Raw genomic sequence first — 21,841 nt, 5'->3', positions numbered from 1 at the left:
CTTGACTGACATTACTGGAAAACTAAACCACTTGATCTGCGAGCTGCAAGACAATGGCAAAACTATATTTTTTTATTGACCAGCCTGCCTGAGCCAGTGTTTTTCTTGTGGGGATCTTTTCTGCCAGGGCTTGCCAGCTTGGTCAGTGGATGTTGCTGCAGTTGTCTCCCTTGCTGGGACAGCTGGAGTTAAACACAGCAGCCTCACGGCTGTGAAGTGGACCCCGTTGCTGTCCCAGTCTGGATGGGCACTGTGGTGATGTTCCAATGTTCAGGCTGGCTCCTGGTATGAAGAGATTCCCAAGTACCATTTCCTAACCGCAGAGCCAAGGATGTGTTTACATGTTTAGGTCAAAAATGTGATGAACAGCTTCATGTTGTCTATTGATGTAAGTTTAAACCTAAACATGTTTCCCTGTTACTAATCCAGTTGATATGGTTCTCCATCTGTTTCTAGGTGATAGAAAAGCATTTTTTTATATTTAGAGCTCCAAGCAAACAAACAGTTGTCTATATAAGAGCTTTTACAATTGTGGACTTTTAGCCGGTCTCTGAATACATGTGACCAATGTATGGTGGATTTTCACAGACTTTGTTTAAAACTGAAGGTGACAGAGACTTTGGAGAAGTGGCTACATTGCTCTGGACTTTTTTGTTTCATCCACAAAAGAGTAAAATATGTGATTGATTTTGAAAAGCTGCTGAAAAATGTATCTTTTTAAAATTGCAATTTCTAATTTGGGTTTTACATTTTGTGTTCCATTTTTTGTGATTGTATTAGAAAGATTTGTTATTTATTTGGTGTTTAAAGGTGGTACATATTGTATATACACAATCTTCTTAGAGACATTTGCTATATGTTGTGTTTGTTGTCGTTGTAGTTTAATTTCTTTGGATGTATTGAAAGGAAATGAAAAGAAGTTGCAGCATTGATTAAAAAAGCATAAAAGAGACATTTACTGTCTGATGTTACATCTGTAGGAGTGTACTGAGGCTGGGTTTTGTTTTGGAGCACATTCATATATTTTGTTTGTAAAAAAAAAAAAAAGATAAAATATAAAGTTAATTGTATTTTGGATGAATAAAAAAGCAATGATTAGTGCTAAGGATGTATAAAAGACAAACAAAACAAAGGAAATTGCTGTATTTTAGTGTTGAACTAGGCTTTCTAACTGTTCTACTTTCTGTCTGCCACTCCTGGTTAATTTACATGTGAGCACACAGCCGGGGGGGGGGGGGGGGGGGGGGGGGCTAACTCCACTCCTGCAGCAGGGGGGACTGATGAAAAGCTTGAGGATGTAAGATTGAATAAATAAAATCCTAGAGTTGACCAGTTCATTTTATAAATGTAAATATTTTTTATTTTGGTGCTGATAAACTAAACAGAAGTTATGATAAAAATATTTGCTTGAGTCAAAATGTCCAAAAATTTGCTTTCAGCACAATAGGGTGATTAAGGTGGTTAAATGTTTCTCGTACGTATAGTGCTGCTTTTCAAACGTGGAGCTTTGTAAGACGCATCTAATTCTGAAATCTCAGCTTCCTGAGACAAACGGCTGATTTCCTATGAAGCTTGATTATATGATCATGCTTCATGATCATTTATGAACATATATAGCTCGTCCAAAATTGTCATATCCATGGGTTCAGAATGGAAGTTTCATCAAATCTATTTAATTTCAGTGAGATCAGACAAGGAATGTGAACGTGAGAGCAACATTTGTGCATGGCGAGATACCCAACTTCGCCGCTCTGTCACGACCACACCCCCGCGTTGAAAGATTTGTTTTTCATCAGAGTAAACTTCAATGGTTTTTCAACAGGTGGACGTCATTTTGAGGTGTGTTTGCTCATCCTACTTGGAGCAGTGATGCTCCAAGTAAAACATGTCATTTCCTGTTGCCAACAGGTGGCGCTACACCTGTTTCGGATTTTCCCACTGCAGATGTGTTCAAAGTCAGACTACAATCATGCACAACAAATTTGGATCAGATTAGATTATTTATGGCTGAGTAATGGCCATTTTTCTTTTCATGGCGTGATTTCGAAACGACCTCAAATTTTGACGCGCCGCCACGGTCACAAACAACCGTAAAAACTTAAAAGCTTCGCAATTTAAGATCGGACATGTGTTTAGTTTACAAAACCAAAGTTTGGAGTCATTGTTCAAAAATCTCTAGGAGGAGTTCGTTCTAGAACGAGGCCTGCAAATGACCAAAATAGAGCAAAACTGACATATTGACATCAATATAGCAGACTTCCTGTGCGACTGACAGCTTGGTCCCAAAAGACTTTTTTGTAGGTTTCTATCTGATGAACATGTTCTGTAAAAATCAAGCTTGTATGTTAAAGAACATGGCGGGGCTCTCAAAAACAAACATGGTAGGTGGCGCTATTGAGCCGTTTTTTGTTCACCCATGCAAGTGCTGTGTATCTAAGTTGGAGATATGTAAGAGGCATCTCATTCTGAAATCTCAGCCTCGTGATACAAACGGCTGATTTTATATGAATTTTTAATTATCTGACTGCAACGCAATCAACCACTTCCTGTTTGGCGGTGGCTTGCGCAGGCACCGTCAGGTGTACACCCATGAAACTTTAGACGATGAGAGAAGACCCTTATGAGTATCTCCTGTTGTAATTTTATGAATGTCGGACAAAGCACAGAGAAAAGATAGGTCAGAATGTGACATAAAATGTATTTGTCAATATCTAGGTGGCGCTATGGAGCTCGTCCAAGATTGTCATATCCATTGGTTCAGAATGGAAGCCTCATCACCTCTATTGAATTTCAGTGAGATTGGACAAGGAATGTGCACGTGAGAGCAACTTTTGTGTGCATGGCGAGACGCCCAACTTCGCCGCTCTGTCACGACCACACCCCCGCATTGAAAGTTATGGCTTTTTATCAGAGTAAACATCAATGGCTTTTCAACAGGTGGACATCATTTTGAGGTGTGTCGGCTCATCCTACTTGGAGCAGTGATGCTCCAAGTAAAACATGTCATTTCCTTTTACCAGCAGGTGGCGCTACACCTGTTCTGGATTTTTCCACTTCTGATGTGGTCAGAGTCAGACTACAATCATGCATATCAACTTTGGATCAGATTGGATTTTGCATGGCTGAGTAATGGCCATTTTTCTTTTCATGGCGTGTTTTCAAAATGACCTCCATTTTCGACGCGCCGCCACGGTCACAAACATCCGTAAAAACTTAAAAGCTTCGCAATTTAACATCGGACATGTGTTTAGTTTACAAAACCAAAGTTTGGAGTCATTATTCACAAATCTCTAGGAGGAGTTCGCTCTAGAGTGAGGCCTGCAAATGTCCAAAATGAAGCAAAAATGACATATTGACCTCAATATATCAGACTTCCTGTGCGAGTGACAGGTGGGTCCTTTCAGACTTTTTTGTAGGTCTCCATCTGAAGAACATGCCCTGTAAAAATCAAGCTTGTACGTTAAAGCGTATGCGGGGCGTCGGGACAAAAGTCACTGTAGGTGGCGCTATCGAGCCGTTTTTCTGCGCCCATGCCAATCTCCTATAAAATACGAAATTTTTCGCGACTCCTGATGTGTGTGCCAAATTTGGTGAGTTTTGGGGTATGTTAAAGGCCTCAAAAAGGCGACTCTTCCGGTAGAATAATAATAATAATAATAATTAAAGCTACAAGTAGCATTTAGCGGGCCCGAGCACGTGCGACCGCACGGCACGAGCGACCGCCCCGTGAGCAACGCCCTGCTCGAGCCATTCTCGTCGTTTTTTCTTGTCCATTCTGGAGCTCCAAGCTATTGTTAATACGACAGCAGCCTGGGGGGGGGGGGGGGCTGTAATCTGTTGCCTTAAGGGACAAAGACTTTTGCATATAGCATGAAAAAAATTCAAGCAATGATGATAATTGCTATCACTGTCCCTAAGGATGAGAACAATAGAACTCATTCAATTTCCACTACAATGTCTAGATGAGTGTCAGCTATGTCTGATAACTTGGCCAATTAGCTGGACCGGGATCTTGCAAAGTGCAGGTGGTTAACGTCCAGTGTGATGAGTCTGTGGACGGCAACAGTACAGCATAGCTTTTGGTTTCCACAAGAGAAGAACTCCTGACACATCTGCCCTAACAGACAACTACAAGAGGAGTTGAAATGTATAACACGGTGAAGGAGTTTTTGTGCAGAAAAAGGTACAATTAGAAAAGCTGGTAGCAGTGACTGCAGATGGACCATGATCAATAGACAAACAGTTCATCACTCACTGAACTGACCAGACTTTCCAAAATGTCTGCATTACTGTATTACAGCAGCTTATGTGCAGAAGTGATTGCTCTGACATATAATGACTCTTATAAAAAAAAATCAAAAAAAAAAATAAGGTGCTATTGGAGGAGATGTCTGTTGAATATGTGAATATGAACATTGTGAATCTGAACTTGCATTCTTGACTGACATTACTGGAAAACTAAACCACTTGATCTGCGAGCTGCAAGACAATGGCAAAACTATTTTTTTTTGACCAGCCTGCCTTAGCCAGTGTTTTTCTTGTGGGGATCTTTTCTGCCAGGGCTTGTCAGCTTGGTCAGTGGATGTTGCTGGCAGTTGTCTCCTTTGCTGGGACAGCTGGAGTTAAACACAGCAGCTCACGGCTCTGAAGTGGACCCCGTTGCTGTCCCAGTCTGGATGGGCACTGTGGCGATGTTCCAATGGCCAGGCTGGCTCCTGGTATAAAGAGATTCCCAAATACCATTTCCTAACCGCAGAGCCAAGGATGTGTTTACATGTTTAGGTCAAAAATGTGATGGACAGCTTCATGTTGTCTAAACATGCCACCCTGTTATAAATCCAGTTGATATGGTTCTCCATCTGTGTCTAGGTGATAGAAAAGCATTTTTTTTATATTTAGAGCTCTAAGCAAACAAACAGTTGTCTATATAAAAGAGCTTTTACAATTGTGCACTTTTAGCAGGTCTCTGAGTTCATGTGACCAATGTATGGTGGATTTTCACAGACCTTGTTTAAAACTGAAGGTGAGAGAGACTTAGAGAAATGGCTTCATTGTTCTGGAGTTCTTTGTTTCATCCACAGAAGAGTAGAATTGGTGATTGATTTTGAAAAGCTGCTGAAAAAAGTATCTTTTTCAAATTGCAATTTCTAACTTGGGTTTTACATTTTGTGTTCCATTTTTTGTGCTTTAATTGGGAAGCATTTGTTATTTGTTTGGTGTTTTTAAGGTTCTGCAAATATACACATCATTTTTTAGAGACATTTGTTATCAGTTGTGTTTGTTGATTTGTAGTTTAATTTCATTGGATGTATAGATGTCGTGTGGGGGGGAGGCTCGAGAGCAGGTAGGACCCAGGCGCAGAGACGGGAGGCAAACGGGTTCAGGGCAAGTGGGTTTATTTAACTAACAAAAAGTGCTGCAGAGCAGGATGACAAAACTAAAAACAAAAACTTACTGTGGCATGGCAAGGGACATGGACGCCAGACAAGAAGACGTGATCAACATGAGCAGAAGTTAATGGACCAGCACAGGAGGAAGGCAGAGACAAGACTTATATACAGACAGGGCAGACAAGACACAGGTGAACACGATTAGGGCAGATGGGGACCAAAGGAAGTAAAACTCAAGAAACATGACAAGACAGGAAACCTTTCAAAATAAAACAGGAAACAGAACCAAACAAGACAGAACAAGAACTAAAGCGAAAAACAAGACAACAAACTGAAACCATGACAATAGAAAGGAAAAGAAGTTCAAACATTGATTATAAAAAAGGATATAAGAGATAAAAAAAAAGAAAAAGGAAAAGAAAAAAGATAAAATATTGATTTAATTGCATTTTGAATGAATAAAAAACAATGATTAATAGAATCAGAAATCAGAAAAAGTTTTATTGCCAGGTTCAGTAGAGCGCACTTTACAAAACGAGGAATTTGACTTGGTGTATAGTGCAATTAAGAATAAGTTAAAAATTAAGTTAACAACAACAACACACTATATACAGTAGAGTAAGGTGAATTAAAGTGGGAGCACAGATGGGCTGGGATGGTGGGGCCTGTAAGTGGCACCGACAGTCCTTTGGTGGGCGGGGGGGGGGAGGGGGGGTCACCTGGGGGAGTTGGGGTACTGTTCAGCAGGCTGACTGCAGTGGGGAAGAAGCTGTTCTTGTGGCGCGAGGTCCTGGTCCTGATGGACCGGAGCCTCTTGCCAGAAGGGAGGGGCCGAAAGAGATTATGTCCTGGATGAGAGGGGTTGGCTACAATCCTGGCTGCCCGCCTCCAGGTCCTGGAGATGTGCAGCTCCTGGAGAGACGGGAGGTGGCAGCCGATCACCTTCTCTGCTGAGTGGATGACGCGTTGCAGCTTGGCCTTGTCTCTGGCCGTGGCCGCAGCGAACCAGACTGTGATGGAGGACGTGAGGGTGGATTCGATGATGGCGGTGTAAAAGTCTACCAGCATCTTTTCAGGGAGGTGAAACTTCTTCAGCTGCCTCAGGAAGTACATCCTCTGCTGGACCTTCTTAGTGATGGAGCTGATGTTCTGCTCCCACTTGAGGTCCTGGCTGATGATGGTTCCCAGGAAGCAGAAGGACTCCACAGAGGTCACCGGGGAGTCACAGAGGATGACAGGGGGGAGGGGGGCTGGGGCCTTCCTGAAGTCCACTGTCATCTCCACTGTCTTCAGAGCATTAAGCTCCAGGTTGTTAGCGCTGCACTATGACACCAGCCTGGCTATTTCACTCCTGTAGGCCGACTCATCTCCGTCAGAGATGAGGCCGATGAGTGTGGTGTCGTCAGCAAACTTCAGGAGTTTGACAGACAGGTGACCAGCTGTGCAGCTGTTTGTGTACAGGGAGAGTAACAGGGGTGAAAGGACACAGCCCTGGGGGGATCCGGTGCTTGTGGTCCGAGTATCTGAGACGAGCTTCCCCAGCCTCACATACTGCTGTCTGTCCGTCAGGAAGTCTGTGATCCACCTGCAGGTGGAGTCAGGCACATTCATCTTGGAGAGTTTTTAATACTAAGTCTAGACAGATTTAACACAGGTTTTTGGATGAAAAAGGATTTTTTATAAATCATCTGTTACACTTTTAAGTCTGAAAAAAATATGGAAGGCAGCAAACACAGATCCCCTACCGTTTTTATTTTTTTTGTGCTGATATTTGAAAGATAAGTTATGCAAAAAAATAGGTGTTTGCAGTTTTGCCTAAAAAGACGTTTTCGGACCTTTTTGGATCAAATGTTGTCTAAAAGTTCACCTGTAACTTCAATCATTCTGAATTTTTTTAGGAAAACTAAACCACTTCAACTGTGATCTGCAAGGCAATGGTAAAACTATATTTTTTATGGAACAGCCTGCAGTGTTTCTTGTGGGGATCTTTTCTGCCAGGGCTTGCCGGCTTGGTCGGTGGTTGTTGCTGTTACCAATCCAGTTGATATGGTTCTCCATCTGTGTCTAAGTGATATAATCATAATCAGAATCGTTTATTGTCATTGTACATGGGGATACAATGAAATTGCAGCAGCCTTGGAGTGAAGGAGTTACATAAAATAAAAATAAAAATAGAATAGAAAAAGAAATACTGTATTTACAACTCTTAACAAAAAATGAACAATATGGACAGAAACTGTTAAATATTAAATATTTGTGAATAAAATAGAATGGAATTACATGAGTTGCTGTGAGCACAGCTTAATAAATATCAAGTTATTGCACAGTGACCCGGTTAGACAGTCAGGATATTGCACGCATTGTAGTAAAATTAGAGTGAGGTGTGGTTGGTGGACGTATGTGCATTCCGTATGATAATTGCCTGTGGAAAAAAGCTGTTTCTTAGTCTGTTTGTCCTGGTTCTGATGGACCTGTACCTCCTTCCAGAGGGCAGCAGTTCAAACAGAGGGAAAGCAGAATGGGTGGAGTTAGTGGTGATGCTAGTCACTCTGCTGAGGCAGCGAGACTGGTAAATGTCCTTCAGTGAGGGGAGGGGGCAGCCGATGATCCTCTGCGCTGTCTTTACCACTCTCTGGAGGCTCTGCCGTTCTGCTTCAGTGCAGTGGGAAAACCACACTTTGATGCCATAGGACAGAATGCTCTCAATGGTTGAGCGGTAGAACGTTACCAGCAGCTCCTGGCTGACGTCGTTCCTCCTAAGTTTTCTCAGGAAGTGCAGGCGTTGCTGGGCCTTCCTGATGACAGTCATGGTGTTGTTAGACCATGTGAGGTCAGCAGAGATGGTGGTGCCCATCATCGAAGACGAAGACGAAGATTGGAGGGAGGGAGTCTTTGATGTGTCCCAGGAGCAGCCGCTCCAGACACTTTGTGATGACAGCAGTGAGTGCAACTGGGCGGAAGTCCGTGAGGAAGGCTGTGGATGAGGACTTTTTGGGTATCGGGATGATAGTGGATGACTTCAGGCAAGCAGGGATGAAAGCCTGAGCTAGCGACAGGTTGAAGATTTTTGTGAAGACCTGGGAGAGTTGATCGGCGCAGGCCCGCAGAACCTTTCCGGGAACTCCATCAGGTCCCGCCGCTTTCCTGGGGTTTACCCTGCTGAACATCCGTGCCATCCGTGCCACGTCCATAAAGGCATTGTTTTTATATTTAGAGCTCTAAGCAACCAAACAGTTGTCTATATAAAAGAGCTTTTACAATTGTGCACTTTTAGCAGGCTGAAAAAATTATCTTTTTAAAATTGCCATTTCAAATTTGGGTTTTAAATTTTGTGTTCCATTTTTCTGTGCTTGTATTGGAAGGATTTGTTATTATTTTGTTTAAAAGTGCTACATATTGTATATACACATAATTTATTTAGAGAAATTTGCTATACGTTGTGTTTTTTGGTTTTGTAGTTTAATTTCATTGGATTTATATTAAGGAAAAGAAGTTGCAGCATTGATTAAAAAAGGATAAAAGAGACATTTACTGTCTAAGTCTTATGTTACATCTGTAGAACTGTACTGAGAGTTGGGTTTTGTTTTGGAGCACATTCATATGTTTTGTTTGTAAAAAAAAAAGATAAAATATTAGGTTAATTGCATTTTACATGACTAGAAAAGCAATGATTATTCATAAAAATCTATGAAAGACATACAAAACAAATGAAAAAGCAGTCTGCCCTCCCTCTTGTGTCTAAACTCTTGTCACCTCACTTCTGGGTTAGTTAGCATATGAACTGGCAGCTGGTGTGTGTGTGGGGGGGGGGGGGGGGGGGGTGAAATTTGACTCCAGCAACAGGGATGATTGAGGAGCAGGCTGCAGCATGAGGAAAAGACTTAAGCATGTAAGAGGAAATGACATCCTACAGTTGACCAGTTCATTTTATATCTGTAAAGAATATTCAAGAAGCATTTAGACATGTTCAGCTATATGCGTGTGAAACTTGGTGTGGATATTTGAAGCATAAGTAATTTTAAAACACACTTGTTTGGAGTCCAGACGGAAAAAGCACAGGTTTTGGGATGAATCAGGATTTTTTTAAAATCATCTGTTTCACCTGGACTTCTGAAAAAAATATGGAAGGCAGCAAACACAGATCCCTACATTTAAAAAAATAAATGGTGTTGATATATGATGATTAAGTTATGAAAAAAAATAGGTGTTTGTAGTTTTGCCTAAAAAGACGTTTTCGGACCTTTTTGGATGTAATGCTCTCTAAGATGTCACCTGTAACTTCAATCATTCTGAATTTTTTTAGGAAGCAGTAGCACATAAATGCCTATGAAAGTTGAATTCTTGGTGCTGATAACCTAAACAGAATTTATGCTAAAAATCTTTGTTCAGTCCAAAATTTCATTAAAAAAATCAAGTGATGAAGTTTCTCGTAGACCCTATAGTGTTACATATCAAAGCTGGAGGTTATTAAAGGCATCTAATTCTGAAATCTCAGCTTCCTGAGACAAACGGCTGATTTATAATAAATTTCTATTATTTGGGTGCACATAATCGACCACTTCCTGTTACGCAGGCACCGTCAGGTGTACACCCATGAAACTTCAGATTATGAGAGAGGACCCTTCTGAGTATCTCCAGTTTTAATTTCATGCACATCGGACAAAGCAAAGAGAAAATACAGGGCAGAATGTGCCCAATGCAATAACTAGGTGGCGCTATAGAGCTCGTCCAAGATTGTCATATCCATGGGTTCAGAATAGAAGCTTCATCATATCCATTGAATTTCAGTGAGATTGGACAAGGAATGTGCACGTGAGAGCAACTTTTGTGTGCATGGCGAGATGCCCAACTTTGCCGCTCTGTCACGACCACACCCCCGCATTGAAAGTTATGGTTTTTTGTCAGAGTAAACTTCAATGGCTTTTCAACAGGTGGATGTCATTTTCAGGTGTGTCGGCTCATCCTACTCAGAGCAGTGATGCTCCAAGTAAAACATGTCATTTCATCTTGCCAGCAGGTGGCGCTACACTTTTTCCAGATTCTTTCACTGCAGATGTGTTCAGAGTCAGACTACAATCATGCATATCAATTTTGGATCAGATTGGAATATGCATGGCTGAGTTATGGCCATTTTTCTTTTCATGGCGTGTTTTCGAAACAACGTCAAATTTCTACGCGCCGCCACGACCACAAACTTCTGTAAAAACTTAAAAGCTTTGCAATTTAACATCGGACATGTGTTTAGTTTACAAAACCAAAGTTTGGAGTCATTATTCACAAATCTCTAGGAGGAGTTCGTTCTAGAAGGAGGCCTGCAAATGTCCAAAATAGAGCAAAAATGACATATTGACCTCAATATATCAGACTTCCTGTGCGAGTGACAGGTGGGTCCTTTCAGACTTTTTTGTAGGTCTCCATCTGAAGAACATGCCCTGTAAAAATCAAGCTTGTACGTTAAAGCGTATGCGGGGCGTCGGGACAAAAGTCACTGTAGGTGGCGCTGTCGAGCCATTTTTGCGCACCCATGCCAATTTCCCATAAAATACGAAATTTTTCGCGACTCCTGATGTGTGTGCCAAATTTGGTGAGTTTTGGGGTATGTTAAAGGCCTCAAAAATGCGATTCTTCCGGCAGAAGAAAAATAATAATAATAATAATAAACCTAACAGATACAATAGGGTCCTTGCACTCCGTGCTCGGGCCCTAATAATAATAATAATAATAAACATTCGAATTACAATAGGGTCCTTGCACTCCGTGCTCGGGCCCTAATGACCAATCATCCTGGACAAGTTTAGATAATTTTGACAAGCATGATAAAAACAAATTAATAACTATCAAAAGCGAGTCAAATGTGATCCTTTTGTAAAGATTTGTACTTAATCAATTGCTTTGTGTCCAACAAAATATGCTATTGGATAAAATGAACATTAAATTCCCACTGGGTTCAGCCAAAATGACTAAAAGTTGTGTAAGTTGTACTAACTGTTGTGAGAAGTTATTGAGAGAAGTTCAATTGTATTGTGAGAAATGCACCAAAGAGATTGAGAACAACTGTGATTTTATGCATAATGGTGCAAGTGTATGGCACTTGTGTTTTTTTTTTTCTGCAAGTAGCTTAACAATTGAATCTTGTGTTCCTTTGTGTGTTGCACCACTCCACATATTTCTTTTTTGCAAAGACCAAAGGTGTGGGGCAAAGCAGTTAACTCCCCTGCTAAACTAATAGGGCAAAACATCCAACTCTGTCCTACAGAGTAAGCATAACTGAACTGGCCTCCCGACCCCCTTCATACTATCTGTTTCTGTTCTATCTCTTGCAGTGACAGACAGACGGATGGATGGATGTTTTTGTTAGCTTGCCGGTTTTTTCCCCCCTATTTATTTATTTGATTGTTTGCTTGCTTGAAATAAATCAATTTGGCTTGAAATCAATTTTCAATTTATTTCAAGCCAAATGAAATCAAAGAAAGCGAGTCAGGTAATCTTGCGGAACGAAAGTTTCCACGTAATGCGGTGCAGATTCACGGGGGACGTAAATATGCGTCGGACTGCCGAGTCCAGCGAGGACTGGGGATATTTTCTTGTGCAAATTTAAATTGATTGTAAATTCAGTAACAACTCTCCGTGTGAAGAGCATAAAATTTTAATATTGTGTACTCATATGTCCAGAGGCTTCGACATTATTTACGAGACGAACATGCACATGTATTTGCTGACACTTTAGTTTGTTTTACGAAGAGAAGATTGAAGATGTTCTCTAAACCATTTCGGGTTAAATCTAACATTGTCATCAAAGGATCCGACAGGTGAGTCCGCAGAAACTTTTCCATTGAAATTGTGAATTTGTGAAATCCCTTAATACTTAATCTGTTAGTGTCCCAAGCGTTAGCTTTCATTTGGTAGCCAGTCTTTTACTTGTAAGATCAAATGTAGCTTTACTGTTGAATGAGAAAAACATGTTGTGACCTTACATTTTTGTTACTTTCATCATCAATACTATCTATGCAGTGTAATCTTTATTCTAATTTATATTTTGAACTGTTGTTTCTTTTAGGAGAAAACTTAAAGCAGACCTTCTCTCAGCGTTTCCTTCTTTGTCTCCTGATGACATTTCTGAGCTGCTACCCAACAAAGAAGAGTTAAACGTTGTGAAGATTTATGCACACAAGGGAGAAGCTGTGACTCTTTATGTACTGCAGAAAAATCCACTGCTCTTTGAACTGGACAAGCGTCTTTATCCCACAGGTCATACATGTGCAATGAAGCCATGCTACTTATATTATTAAGTCTAATTTATTCACATTTTTGTCATTTTCTTTGTCATACATTTGTTTTGTTTTATTTTATGTACAGTGTATCTGCTTTGGCGCTACCCTGCCCTCCTTCCAGTTTTTCAAACATGGCCCCCTGTGCTTCAGAAGTTAATCGGCGGAGCTGGTAGATCTCTCTTGAAGATAACATATTTAGCTAACTCTTGTTGTGTTTGTAATAATAAAGCCGTGTGTTTCCAAAGATCTCATGCTGCCTGGAGTGGTGGTGCCGTCACGTGGTCTTCCAGAGGTGAACCAGGGAGACTGCTGTTCCGTTACACTGGTTAACAACAGGTATGTTGGAAATAATAGGGTTTCTTTTTTTTTGTTTTTGTTTTGAAGCATCCCACTTTAGCCCTGAAGGCATTGCAGTCACCATGCAGCACTGATCGTGACTGCTTTCAGGGCTCCGGTTGCAGTTGGCAAAGCAGCGGTGTCCACGTCAGAGATGACCAGTTTGGAAATGAAAGGGAGAGGACTTTTTGTTCTCCACACATACATGGATTACCTCTGGTTAGTGGTATACATCTATTTATTTTTATTTAGTTATTTAGTTAGTTATTTGTTTGTTTGTTTGGTGGGGGGGGGGGATTTCTGGCATAGTTCAATACACAGAAGAAAAACAATATTTTTAAACATATGCATCACTTATGTAGGATCTACTGGGTTGATGAATAAACTAAGAAATATTGGCGACATAATCATGTGTGCAAACCTGGTATTGGGTCACATCGTCAGACTTTTTCAGAACAGGTTAACCTGAGAAATTAATCAGGTTCTAAAGGTTCAGTTTCACATCTTCAAAGAAAAATACCGGTATCTATTCTAAAGACTTGAATCTGATTTTGCTCAAGAATCCAACTATTTTGTTTCTGTTATATTTTTGCACTTTTTTATTTTTATTTGAAAATATCAGCCCAGTGTTAAACCACGGACGTTTGCAACACTCCATAGATCAGTAAATATTAGAAACAACTAATAATGATAATGGTAAGGATGTTAAGGAAATGTCAAGTATCATTTTTACTTTTATGATTTGTCTTGACAAAAATGAGATATTATAATTCTCATAAAACATAACAAAAATGATATTCAGAATTATGATCTTAAAGACAAATAAAATGCTATCTCTAAATAAAAATAAATAAAACAAAAACTTTTTGGAGTAGTCCACAATGTCAAGTATGCAGCAGTAATTCATTTACTACTGCTTTGTCATTTCATTATGTTGATTTTGACGTGTGACAACTTTAGGTCTGTGATTCCATTAGACCATAACCAGGCACATTTGTACAGTAATAAAAAAAAAAAAATTGTACAGTAATAAACAGCAGATCTGAATCAAATATATTACATGCTAAAGTGGTAAAAAGTATGAAATGCGATGAATAATTTCAATTGAAAATGGACCATAAACAACTTTTTGGAAAACAAACTGAACTGTTTGAGTTGTCTCTCAGTTTTTGATCCCACAAACCCAAACTGAGCTGATATTTACAGCAGAGCGACACACTTTGATAGTTCAGAGCTGAACATCCTACGGAGGGTTCCCCAGACTTTTTTAGGTTGGTTGGTTGTTTCGACAATTTTTCCTGTTGCTGCAACTCCTTATACATAGTTTGGTTGTTCTTTACGCATAAAACGTTGTTCTGCATCATAAATGCTTTGGGTTTTGTCTTAGTCATCCAGCTCAGGTTTTATTAAGTAGATTTTTCAAACTAAGAAAATTTAGTTTTTGGAAAAACTTTCTCAATCAGAATTTTTTTCTTACAAGACAGATAAACTTTTTTTTTTAAGCAAGTGTCTTTTTACTTTCTTGATGTTTAGTTTTTGCAGTGTGTTAGATACATTTTTGTGGTTTAATGACTTCATGCCATGTAATTTTGAAATTCTAAAAAGTTTGAGGCCTTGATGGTGTTAAAGCTCTAGAGAAGTCACATTTCTTCTGGTGGTTTCCTGAGAAAAGACCCCATAAGTGCATCAGGCAGGTCACAACACCTCAATGCCAGTCATGCAGAGGGTCCAACACTGGGCTAACCTTTTCATATGTCTTTATTTTTTAAGGGCATTTGGGGATAAGTCAAGCCCACCTTCACTGTCTGATACAGAAAGTGAAGATCTAGAGAACAGCGAGGAATGTGAGACCAGTGAGCAGGAAGCAGAGACAGAAGTTGAGAAGTGTGAGGAGCGCCAGAGCTTTGGTGAAACTGTCTCTGATCCAGCATGCTGTGGTCTGGAGAAACTGATACTAACTCAAACAGAGGAAGATAAAGGTGAACCTTCCAGTGAACTCGAAGAGGAGCACCAGGAAGAAAAGAAAACACCCCAAGGTACCTGTTAAATGCACACCTGCCTTTTCATCATCAGATATAAAAATGGTAAAAGTTTATTTAAAAAAATGTAAGTACTTCTCAATATTTTGACTACTTCTAATATTTTATAAAAGTAACCTAAAGATATTTTTTCTTTAGGTCCAATTAAATGTGTGGTTATAAATTTAAATTCAATCTGTTTTGATACTGAAATATTGTCCAGTTCTTTAGAACTTCTTTCATTCATATTTTCCGTTGCCATGAGAAAAAGATTTTGTTTCTCAGAAAAAAAAAAAATAATTCAGTAAAACAATGCTCTCCTTGCTCTTCCAGAGGAAATGGATGCCCTGCTGTTGCAGTGCTTCTTTCATGCCCTCAAGAGCAAAGTGAGGAAGTCGGAGCTCCCTCTGTTAACCAGCACTTTTCTTCGGAACCACATGTTCTCCTGCTGGTAAATGATGCTCCATCCTTTTGATATTATTCTGGTAGATTTGAAAGATGTCTGACACTGTTTAATATTCCAGCCCAAGTGGAAAGCAACTTGATATAAAAAAATCCAGCTATAAGAAGGTATGCAGTTTGCAGGATGAGAGATAGATGCATGACATATTTAATTTGGAATTATTAAGATCTTTTTGTGTTTGTGTTTTCAACAGTTGTCTAAGTTTCTGCAGGTCATGCAGCAGCAGTATCATTTTGTGCGAGTGAAAGAACTCTCCAAAGGCGTCGAAAGCATCGTGGAAGTGGACTGGAAAAACCCAGAGTAAGCTGAACCCAACTTCAAGAAATGCTTCATTCAAACTCTGAATTGTAATTTAATCTCATTTCCCCCTTTGTGTTATCTCTTAATTGTATAGCTTGCGTTCCTTTAGAGTTCCAGAGGAGACGAGTGTGGAGACAACTCCTGTTCAGGAAGAAGTGGAAGAAGAATCGTATTACCCTCCAGAGATCACAACTTTGTACTCTGTGTCTGCTCGGGTGGAGCCTCTCTTTATTGGTGCAAATAAGAGGTTTGTTTGTTTTTCTTTTTCCTCACTTTAACTTTTTATGTGGGATCATTTTCACAAGGCGATCATGGCATGCAGCTAAAGAAAAAAACATTCCTGGTAAAAGTACAGCTGTCCTCTGTTAGCAATTCAAGAAAAGAGACCACCAACATTTGTGTGCACTTAAACACAGCAGGGAGCCCGAGCCTTGTCAGTTTAGTGAGAATCATTTTATTGTTAAAGGCTGGTCTGACTCACTCAGTTCCTCCAATGCTCAATTTGCTTCTGGTACTTAAGTCATAGACTGGCTTAGAAGCATAACAGAGATGTGCAGAAATCCTCTGCCATGCATGCAAATTGCACTGCTGCCATGACTTTGAAAAAAAGAAAAACAGAACTACAACAAACAGCCTGCATTTGTATTTTTATGAGAAATCTTTAGTAAGACTAAAAACCAAATTATAAACTATGTGGAGATACATCCCCAAAGCTAGTTTTAGTTAAAAGATGTTTATTTTAGTGCTGGGATAAAAACTTTACCTGTTTTCTTCATTAAACTCAGTTTTTTCTTCTTCTTTTTTTTCAGAATGTTTCAGTCAAAAGTTTAATCATGGTTGAAAATTAATGCAAAAATATTGATTTTATATCTATATATAGATCTTCTTCCACTTTCGGCTTCTCCCATCTGGGGTCGCCACAGCGAACGAGTCGCATGGTAGATTTGGCAATGTTTTACGCCGGATGCCCTTCCTGACGCAACCTTCTCAAACCGGGCTTGGGACCGGCAGAGGTAGAGAAGGGAACAGGGAGCAGCCTGGAGTCGAACCCGGGTTTCACGGACGGAAGGCGCCGCAAACCAGATATATATTTAAAATTCACAAGTTGCCGATTTGATTGAAATAATGATTCTATGTAAATTGATTACCTAAATGTCTTTTTTTTTGCCAAAATTGCATTTAAAACCACATTTTTAGGGTTTTAAAAACATTTTTCACATAAGCTGAACAAAGGAGCCTTTTTGATAATATAGTTATAAATTCTTACAAAAGTAACTAACAAGAATCTGCTTTTTTGTCTGAAAATCAAGTGCAAGATAATTGCTTTAAAGGAAAATCAATAATTGGGTAAAATAATGGTCCATTTTTTAAGGAAGATTTAATTTTGATTCATTGTTGCTCTTCAAGCCACCCCATGCTGAGGTGTGACAGGTTATTACGTTTGTTGGTGTATTCATCCCTCCAACAACATATTTTTTAATCAAAATATTTGGAAAAAAAGATGACAATTTGTTTATTGACAATTATTTATTTGACTTATAAGGAACAACTTTGAAAAAGTAAAAATCACTGCTTTAGTTCCTTTTGCACAAATGAGGTCACGATCAGAACCGTGGTAGTCCATAAAATAAGAAAAAAAACAGTTTAAAGACAACTTTTAAGATTTAAATGTTTTGTTTGTGAAATTAAGATTTATAAAGTTTTCCTGTGCAGAGAAACTATCTTAAACATTATCTGTAGGATGTTTAAACTATAAAACGTTTTCTTTTATGATATGCTGTGTTTTGGTGCCTCTGCAGGAAAGGAGCAACACTGCATCCTGCTGAAGTAAGAAGTATTATCACAGATTATGTAAAGAACAATGAACTGGTGGACAAAAATAATAAGAAGTAAGTGCATGATTTACAAAAACGCCCCATAGGAGACCCACTTTGGATGTTTTACATATGTTACTATTTGAAAATAATTGAATTCATTTCACTAATGCATTCTTTTAGCTTGTCAGCTGACGTAAAGGCAGGAGTTACTCTAACATAACCGAACGCTCTCATGTCTCAGTTGTTTTCTGGAGCCACGTTAAGTGATGGCTTCTAAGCCATGTAATATAATAACAATCATCCTAAATGTTTAAATGTGACTGCACTGCTGAGAAAGAAGAACTTTTGACAATACAAAAGTTCTTCTTTGTACCATGAAACGAAGAGTCTGGGACGAAGCCAATTTTAAACAAGTGTTTAAATTAAATTACTTTAAATCTGTGAAGGAGCCATTGGTGCTTTGAAGCTAGTTTCCAGCTACATTTTCCTTCCTAACCAAAGTCCTTTCTTTGCTTCAACAGTTACGTGACTATAAACCCAACTCTGTGTGACTGTTTACTAGAAAAAATGGAATACCAAGAAGTGGAGTTTCTGAAATGGGATGACGTTTTTAGCAGGTAAAAGCTTTTTTTGTTGTTGTTTTTTTTCCTTTTTCCCTCACTAGAGCTCTAGTATCTTTTTTAGCCCATATTTGTACACTTATTCTACTTACTAGTACTTAAGTATAATTTAATGCAGGTTCTCAAAGCTATAAAAAAGAGAGGAAATCCCTAAAAAGCTGCAGACAGCATTGCTACCCTACACAGCAGTCATAAAAACTAGAAGCAATACTTACAGCATGTAAACAAACCCAAAAACAGCACAGGCATCCTTTATTCTACATGATTTCATGGTTGTTTTCATTTATATACATGTTTTTTCTTTCCTTTTTCATGCTTAGTTTGGTGGGCAAATCTTTTCACGTATGTTTTACAAAATAAAACCTGTAAGGATTAAATCTATCATCTGAGGGATTTTTTGTCAACGCGGGTTTGTTTGCATCAGTTGAACTGCAGCTGTGCTGACCTGTCATCTGCATGGCTGCTTGGCAGAAAACATGAAGTGAGCGTGTGCGCACAAACGCCTACAAGTCTAGAAGTGGCCTGCAAAAGTTGTGAAAACTTTACATTTGTGTACATGTTTAGTTGAACAATAGAATACTAGTGTTTCCTTTTTCATAAAATTAAACTTCAACCTTTATTTAACCAAGAAAGTCAATTAAGAACTTATTCTTATTTACAACGACTACATGGAAGTTTGAAATGTTACACAAATCAAAAAACCCTGAATTGATGAGATGCTTTTTGTGCAGCAGGAAGTCTGTGATCTATAATTACGTTAAACTCTATGCCTTGTTTAGCTGAATTTTAGGTGCTCAGTTTCTAGTGAAAAACAGATTTAGGCTGTAATTACATTTCAAAGCAGGTCCAAGTTTCATTACCAAGCAGTTTTCTTCTTTTTCTGAGAAAGAACTTTACCGTCTTTTTGAGACGGAGTTTTTTTTTTTTTTTTTTTTTGGCATTTGGCTGAGAAAACATGCCTGTGTCTAGAAGAACTTTGAACACTCTATGGTAAATACAATTTGCATTTAGAACGGAGGACAGAAGTGATATGTCCATGTCATTATAGGCACAGATTTTACCGAAAGGCTTTTGTTTTGCAGGACTCTGGGACGAATGAATGAATGCTATCAGCTGGTCTTTCCTGGACGAGCGCCTGTAATAAAGAAGGGTCATGTGGAGCCTATAGATATTTCTGTGGCGTCTCGAGGCTCAAATAAGAAGGTGAATTTGTTCACTAAAGCTGCTTAAAACATAAAGACTTGTGTCACACTTCTGATGTTCAACTGCCTTGTCCTGAATTTAGGTTTATTTGAGCTCAGGGCAGGAATCATATTACACCAGGATAATTAAAACACATTTTACAAATAAACTCCTCGATGGCCATCTGAAATATAATCACCAAGTCAGCTGAACCCATGAGTAGAATAAGTCAAGTACAGAACACACCTGAAAGAACCGCAGACAACAGAGGTCTAAATTTGTGAAATCAATTCCTTTTTAAGAAGCTGAACAACAATGTTTAGCAGAATAAAAGCCTTTTTTGAATATTCAAACTCGGGTAAAACATCCACATTTGGTCAAACTACACCGCTTCACCTTCCTACCCCCTCCACCAACAAACTCTGACCTTTTGTTTGTGTCTCTTTGAAAATGTATCTACAAAATATCTGGAGATAAAAAATAAACCATTCAAACATCTGCCGTTAGCTTCCATACATTTGTTCAACGAGGTTATCTTGCAGTTAAATCCCAAATATTGTAGTTACTTTTATTAATATAAATGATGTTTGTTTGGTTTTTATTTTGTGTCTCTGTTTCTGACAGCTCGTCTTGTTGTTTTTGTTTCCTGTAGGTGACTCTAATAAAGAACTTGGAAGTGTATGGTTTGAATCCCGGGGTCATTGCCTCCACTTTGCAGCACAGAGTCCAGGCCAGCGCGGTGCTGCAACCTGTACCCGGAGCCAAAGACAGAGTCCTGGTCCAGATCCAAGGCAACCAGGTTCATCAAGTTGGAAACTTGCTACTCGGTATGAACCATGATTATTTGACTAAAATGATGCAGTCATAAAAAAAGAATGTTTTCTGAAATTATACAAAACCAAAAAATGTACTAAACCTTATCTGATAAAGCTTCACTTTCTCAAATGTCTTTCATTGAGGATTTAAGGAAAACCTGTTGAATGTTACGGTTCATGTCATTAAAAAAATAACAAACATTTTGCTGGTTTAAGTGTTCAGTGAACATTTTCAAGCAAACTGTAGATGTTTGTGTGCTTGATGGAGAATCGCAGATCAAGTTTCAGGCCTGCCACTATTTTCTTAATGATTTTAAACACTCATATGGTAATTATGTACAAAAACTGAAGCGATTATTCATTTTGGCCATAAAATGGGACCAGTCAAGGCCTTAACCTAACTGAAATGCAGTACTCCATAAAAATGGGGAAGTTAAGACCTTTAGTAAAGAATCCCCGGAAATCCTAAATTATTAAAACAATGCTGTAAAAACAGATTTCAAACAAAAGAATTTTTTTTTTTTAACCAATTTCACTTTTTTTCTAACCAAATTAGGCTGTGATCTGTTTCACTCTGTTTTTCTTTTTAGACCATTATCATATTGCCCGCAAGTACATCCAAGGACTCGACAAAGCTTCTAAAAGTGGCAAGAAGAAGTGACAATTCAAGACTTTATCACCAACTTTAACAATGGTCTGTCCTGGAAAACCATGTTTTTGATCAGCCATTTCATTGAGCTAATGCTAGTTCATATTTCAAGTAGATAAATAAATACATTTCAGAATAAAGGTGTTTGGTTTCTTTAAGAACTCAGCTAAAATAAACCACTTTGTCACTGTACTTCTTTTTCTGCTATTTTTTTCCCACAATGCCGCCATGTTGTCCGTGTTTAAAGCACACACAAATGAACAAACTCCACCAGTTTGATGTATGTTATACATGGCAGTTTGAACCTGAAGACACTGGATGAAAATGGAGCTTCTCAGCTATGAAACATCTCATAAAGACAGCGGATGATATCTACCAAATGTGCTCAGCTGGATCTTAACTGAAGCTTTACGCAGCTGGCAGTCAGCATTAAATTGTCCTCACCGGTGAAGAACATGCTTTTGGACTGAATCTTTGAACAGCATCTTCATGTGAAACATGCTAAGCCACACCCATGTTTCGTTTCGTCTGTCGAAGCTCTTCGGTTAAAATCAGAAGTCATGTGCAACAGGGGAAAAACAGGTTAAGTAAGGCTGATGAAAGAATGTCCCCTTAACAGTTGTTGAAGCAGACCCGACCATGCCATTGTGATTAAAATTGTTTCAATTATTTTATGTCCAAAGAATGACAAGTTATTAAACCATGAGCGATATTTACGACAGTGTTGCCTTCATTTCTTCTGAGCGGCAGTAAACAAAAGGAAACATGCAGCTTGGCAGCTGAGCTTTAGGGTTTTCCTGTCCAGCAGTTAGACAAGATGACAGTAGTAAAACTAAAAATATGAACTGGAGATCAAACAGTGCCAGACAGGAGCTTCACATGTCCTGCAAAACTGGTCTCTGAAACAATCATTTGGAATGAGTTTCATTTAAAGTCCCAACTGGAGAGTTGTCTGGAGTTTGCATGTTCTCCCCATGCAC

The 21,841-nt window shown here is 39.0% G+C and overlaps 1 protein-coding gene across 1 annotated transcript; it reads left to right on the top strand.

Annotated features, from left to right (window-relative positions):
* Positions 1–11,910: 11,910 nt before the first annotated feature.
* On the top strand, positions 11,911–21,577 carry eif2d (eukaryotic translation initiation factor 2D). The gene is made up of 15 exons (XM_004070772.4): positions 11,911–12,199; positions 12,448–12,638; positions 12,747–12,830; positions 12,907–12,997; positions 13,109–13,216; positions 14,768–15,033; positions 15,349–15,466; positions 15,540–15,585; positions 15,672–15,778; positions 15,873–16,025; positions 17,578–17,667; positions 18,117–18,212; positions 19,298–19,418; positions 20,050–20,224; positions 20,803–21,577. Exons 1-15 carry the CDS (start codon positions 12,144–12,146, stop codon positions 20,871–20,873), a joined length of 1,773 nt encoding a protein of 590 aa, XP_004070820.1. The 5' UTR covers positions 11,911–12,143; the 3' UTR covers positions 20,874–21,577.
* Positions 21,578–21,841: the final 264 nt, after the last annotated feature.

This window comes from Oryzias latipes, chromosome 7 (genome assembly GCF_002234675.1).
Source record: "Oryzias latipes chromosome 7, ASM223467v1".
NCBI lineage: Eukaryota > Metazoa > Chordata > Actinopteri > Beloniformes > Adrianichthyidae > Oryzias > Oryzias latipes.
This window is presented reverse-complemented; position numbering and strand designations above follow the sequence as displayed.